General features: G+C 60.0%; 1 protein-coding gene across 1 annotated transcript in view; it reads right to left on the minus strand.

The window, feature by feature from the left end:
* The window catches only part of FOXF1 (forkhead box F1), a gene marked incomplete at its 3' end in the record, with an annotated part of 5,922 nt that extends 4,422 nt beyond the window's left edge, over positions 1–1,500 (minus strand). Inside the window, exon 1 of the mRNA XM_082005815.1 lies at positions 71–1,500. Within this exon, the coding sequence (XP_081861941.1) occupies positions 71–240 (170 nt within the window). The 5' untranslated portion in view covers positions 241–1,500. The remainder of the gene's footprint in view (positions 1–70) is intronic.
* Between the last annotated feature and the right edge of the window lie 4,155 nt (positions 1,501–5,655).

Genomic DNA, 5,655 nt, shown 5'->3' on the forward strand with positions numbered 1-5,655 from the left:
GAGGGCGATGTAGGAGTAAGGCGGTTTCTCCGGCCTCCGGATCCCCGCGTTGGTTTTCTTCGCCTTGGGGCCGCCGCTGCCCGCCGCGCTGCCGTTCGCCCCGCCGGCAGCGGCGGGGGCGGCGTCCATGGCCGAGCTCTGCGGCTGCTTCTCGGCCACGGAGGACATGGGGCCGTGGCTGCTCTGCACCGGAGGAGGAGGGGGCTGAGAGGACAGAGCCTGCTGCGCTTCTGCAGTCATCTACGGCCAGGTCCGCGGCGGCCAGCCCCGGCCCTCCTCCGCCGCCCCCCCCCAAAAGGCCACGCTGCGGGGGGCTCGCTGCCGCTCACCCCCCCACGCACACGCACGTACCCGCGGCCTCCTCCCGGGGCTTCTTTCCACCGGGAGACTTCACCCCTCCGCGGATAAACAAATGGAAGCGACGGACCCCCCCCCGGCCCCCCCTCCTCCGCCCTTCTCCCTCCTCCTCCCCTTTATCCCTAAATCCGAGCCCGGCTGCAGAGAGGCGAGCGGGGCGGGGGGGCGGGATGGGGGGCGCGGGTGGGAGCGATCCGAGCTCGGCTGCTGCGGGAGAGAAGCCGGCGGCCTCCGCCTGCCCCGCGGCGGGCCGGGCTCCTGCGGCGGCCGCCGTCTCCCGTGGGTGTCCCCCCCCGCCCCGGCTCTAGCTGGGCTGGTGCTGCGGGGAGCTGCTTCCCATGGCGGAGGCTGGCGAGTCTGCCCCCGGCCCCGCCGCCCGCCTTTCACTTTATCTCTTCGCGGCGGCGTCTCCCCGCTCCTTGACAGACGTAGGAGCGGCGAGGAGATCCCCGCCCCGAGCCGCTCCCCCACGCCCTCCCGGGCGGCCCCTCCGCCGCCCCGGCCCGGCCCCCACTGCTCCCCGCTCCCCGCTGCGGGGCAGCTTTTAAAGGGCCCTTTCCACGCCGCTCCGCATCCCCGCGCCGCGTCTATATGGGGGGTGCCACGCGTGACCGCGGCGCTGCGTGGGCCGCCGCAACCAACACCCCCCCCCGTCCCCCGCCCCCGCCGCCGCCTCGGCTGAAAATCACGGAGGAGGGTGGGAAGGGCCCCACGCGGGCCGTGGAAGGGGCCGGGGCGCGGCAGCTCCGGCCTGCGAGTAGCGCGGAGCTTCCGCGGGAGGCGCAGGGTAGCGGAGGGACCGCCCGACCGCCGGCTCTGCGCGGCGTGGGGCTTCACCCACATTAAACCCCCTCTTTCGTCCGCTTCTTTTAAGCCCGGCGGGCCCGGGCAGGATGTTTATACTGCGCAATGTAAACACGGGCCCGGGGGTGCTTTAATAAAAAGAAATTCGGCGAAAACTCTCGCTGCCTCTCGAAAATGCCCTTTTCTGCCTCCGCCGCCCGGCCGGGGATGGGAACGGGCTTCGGACCCCCCTCGCCTGCCCCAGGGCTGCTCTAGGGATGAGGGTGGGTTGTTGCGGGGTTTTGGGGGGGTTTTGTGTTTGTATTTTTTTTTTTTCTGGGGGGGTGTCTGTAAATCTGTGCTGAGGGTTTGCAGTTGAATGCCAGCAGCTCGATGCTCAGCTCCGGCGGCTGCCACGGGCACAATAGGGGTGGGGGGGAAGGAGGAATAGGAAGGCAGGGGGCAGAGATCCCCTTCTCCCCTCCCCCAAAAAACCAAACCAAACCAAACCAAAAAATACACCTTTTTGAGCATCGTCCCATCAGGAGAGCTGTCACTTAAGGTAAGTCGCTTGAAACGTTTGTCACCTTCTTGCGGACCGCGTGTGGAAACCTGCGCTCCGGGGAGTGGGGAGGGGAGTGGGTGGGAGGGAGGCGGGTGGCATGGCTGCAGGAGCCTGGGCTTTCAGGGCTGCCGGCTGGGAGCAGAGCAGATGTGCTGGCTGCTGCAGCCTGCTCGCTTTCAAGATTGGGGAAAGGAAGAGAGAAAGGAAGGGGGAAAAAAAAAGAAAGAAGAAACACCCCCCCCGCAGTGCTGCGGGTCCGTCCCGCTGCAGCCTCTGCACAGAGAGAGGGGGAGAACCCCCCCAAGCCCCCGTCTTCCAGATTCGCTTTTAAAGTTTTTAATGATAATTTAATACCTTTTAAAAGGAAGATAGATACCGATCGGGTTCCCAAACCCCCTCCGCGTTATTCGCGGGCAGTTGTGAGCAGCCTCCGGGGCGCCTGTCACATCTGTGATACAACCAAGAGGGATTTCACATCAGGGGCTTTTTTTTTTCTTTTTTGCTTTTTTCTTTTTTCTTTTTTTCTTTTTTTTTCTTTTTTCTTTTTTCTTTTTTTTTTCTTTTTTTTTCCCCCCCTCCCTTTCTCATTCCTCTTTCCCATCGTCTGCCCTCTCTCCGCAAAATAAATCCTCCTGCAGAAAGCACAGGGTCCCCCCTCCCCGTTCCCGGGGGCAAACCCCAGGCCGGGGACAGCAAAAAGGAATGTTTTTTTCTTTGCTTGACATCGCTCTGCGACTGAATCTCCCCGACCTGTCCCCAAAACACGCGGGGATGGAGCTCGAAACACAACACAAAGAGCTCGTGTAAAAACCACGTTCAAAACCGTCGCCACCGGCAGCGTTTCCATTAGGAAATAAAAGATCTCCGAGCAAAAAAATCCCCATAACTCTCCAAAAATCAAGCCCTTCCCCTTCAAAAAAATATCAGTCCCTGCAGGAGTGCCCTTTCTCACTCTCGCAATATCTTTTCGGGGTGGGAAGATTTAGTTGCCGATGTATTTATTACGGCCAGCAAACATTAAAATGGAAATATATCGCCCGGGGTTTTATAGGCCTCGCCGTGGGAACAGCAGAAACGTTGGAAGGTTTTAAACCGAGCGCATGAATTGGGGAAAGGAGAGTTTTGGGGGAGGAAAAGCCGGATCGTGTCGTGTCTGATGGACGAGGGGGATGATGGTGTGTGGGGCTGGATGGACCGCGCCGGCCTCGGAGCGGGGGGAAACTCTGGGACAGGGGTCGATGGTGACACTTTGTTCCTTCTAAAACCTTCGCGCAGGTCCCAGAAGCAGTTTCAGATTCAAAATGGACCTGGAATGGGTTTCTGGGGGGCAAAATTTCGGGGTTGAAGATGCGGGTTGGTCCCCGCAGATGAACGGGACTAGCTTTTGTTGGCGTTTGCTGGTGGTTTGGGGGGTTAATCGAATCCGCCCCCGGCGGGGAGAGATGCGGGAAAGGGGGAAAAGGAGAAGAAGAAAAATTGTCTAATTAGCCCTGCTAATCCCCGCACCTTTTGGGCCGGCCCCGCATATTCCCCGCGACCACCCCCGGCCCCGCTGCGCTTCCCAACCGTCTCCCTTCCAAACCCGCTCCCCTTCCCTCCTCCTCCCCGAAACTCGGCAGTGTTTTGTGTAAAAATAGACAAATCCGAGCTTTCTTCCTTTTCCTGCGCCGAAGGTATTTTTACTAGCTAATTGCTTAAGTGAAGTCAACTTTGCGAGCAGGCCGGCTGTAACCCGAGTATGGAAATGTATATAGGTGCTATTGTTATAGGCGGGCTGGGTGCTGCTCCGAGAGGGGCCGGGGTGCTCCTGCGGGCCCGGACCACCCAGGGCGAGGGGAGTGACCGCCTCGTGTTCCCCTCCCCGCTGCCACTGCTTTGCATTAACACCACCCGCGGGACACCCCCCTGGCCCCCTTTTCCCCAGCACCAGCCCTTTTCCCTCGGCTGGGCTTTTTTTCTTTTTTTTTTTGTTACCCCCCCTCCCCCGTCGCGGCCATCCCCGTGGCCGCTGGCCCCAAATCCGCGGCAAATCGATCCCAAAATGTTTACTTAAGACCGAGGGAGTGCGTTCAAGCGAGGGGCTCAAAGCTGGGGAGGCGGGCGCTGGGAGGGGGAGTGAACGGGCCGAGGGAGAGGTGGTATTTGGGGGACACACACGCACTCCCCCCAACCATTTTTGCGGATCCATCACACGGCAACTCTTTGCCCCACGCGTGTGCCCGGTGGCACCCAGAGCCCATCCCCGGCCCCTCTCACCCCCGGGGCTCCGTGCGGGCAGAGCCCGGCCTCCCGAACCGAGTGGGACCTGGAGGAGATTTTGGGGAAGAACAAGTCGAAAATTGGGAGCGGGTGCGCAGCAGAGGTGCCGAAGCGCCTAAGGCGGCTGCGGGGCGGTGCGGGCTGGCTGTCAGCTGCCGTGTCTCGGGCAGAAGTTCAGGCTTTGGTCAGAATGAGGGAAAAAAAAAAAAGAAAAAAGAAAAAGATCTTACACTTCCCCCCCCCTTTGTCTCTCTCTCCCCCCCCCCCCAAGCCAACATTTTCCATGACGTCCTTCGATGAAATATTGCCGCACAGGAATTTACAGCCTTCTTCAGCGCAGGATTTTTTAGGAGTTTTCTGGCAGGACCCGCTCCCTGCAACACAAATCGCTTCCAGCGATAATAAGCTCCGAGCGCTACCACTTAGACACAATCGCTTCCCGCAGAGATCGTCAAAATATCTCCGGGTATTTATATTCCCCGCTCAGGGACGGATAGCTGGAATACTTTCCGGGAGGGATGCTTTTTTTGCCTGGCTGGGATTCAGACTCGAGGACCTGGGTACCGATAGGGGCTGAGCCGGAGCAGAGCTGGGACTCGGCGAGTGATGCTCCCGGCCAGCCTTCGGCAAAGAAGTTCGCCCTTAAAGGCGCTCCGAAGTGTAAATCCAGGTGTAAATCCAGGCTGGCGTGCTGAGCCATCCAGGCTTTCTCGGACAAGTTTTCTTCCCTGAAGTGACGGGGGCCGGTGCTGGGGATGCCCCCAAATCAAACAGGACCCTCGGGAAGGGATGGCCCCCTCTCCCAGCTTCTTGGCAGAGCGGTGTGGCAGGCAGACAAAACAAGGAGCCATTTGAGCTTTTCTAGCCCCAAACTGCGGCGGGTTAGCGGTTATATGGGGACGGGCCGTGCCGGAGAAACAATTGGATCCGCCGATATTTTGGGGGTCGGGAATCGCCTCCTGCCCACCCGGCGTGTCCCGGAGCGAAAAGCCCGGCCCGGCCAAACGGGGAGGGCGAACGGCTTCCCCGGGGCTCAGTCTTATTTCCAGACTTATTAATTTTTTTTTTTTCGTTGTTTTGTTCCCAATTTTAACCCAAACCCTCATCGAAATCGCAGCGGTGTGCCGGTGCTAGCGGAAGGGGGTATTTTTTAACATGGGTCAGGTAAAGGCCAGCGGCCTCCTGTTTCGAGGTATCACTCAAAATCCCTCTTCACGGAGAGGTGAGAGAAGCTAAAACGGAATTGCCCAAATCTAGGAGAAAAGGCTTATTTTCTTGCCCGGGTATTAAAAACCACGGGGACTGTATATTTTCAGGTTAAATAATGACCAAGCGGGCGGCTTCGTTTACACTTAAATATAGTGTATCTATAGGGAGAGGCGCTGAAAGCAAACGCGACGGGGTCTGGGAGGGAGCGACCTCCCTGTGCTGTCCCTCGGTGCTGAGTGCCGGGGAGGGCAGTGTCCGGGGCTGCGGGCAGCGGGCTCCCTAAGAGGAAACTCCTCCGAGGGGAGGATGTGGGGGGACCCACACGGTCTCAGCGACGGTGCAGAACCCCAGGTCTCGTCCCCGGTGCTGCGGGTGGGCTCCTCGGAAGGAGAAAGGACCTTGTCCCCCGCGACTCGGGACCACCGAGGCAAGAGCATTACCCGGCCCCGGGGGAAGAGGGGGTACCAGGACCCGGGCGCTCC

Source organism: Phaethon aethereus (assembly GCF_964289735.1).
Source record: "Phaethon aethereus genome assembly, chromosome: 13".
Lineage (NCBI taxonomy): Eukaryota > Metazoa > Chordata > Aves > Phaethontiformes > Phaethontidae > Phaethon > Phaethon aethereus.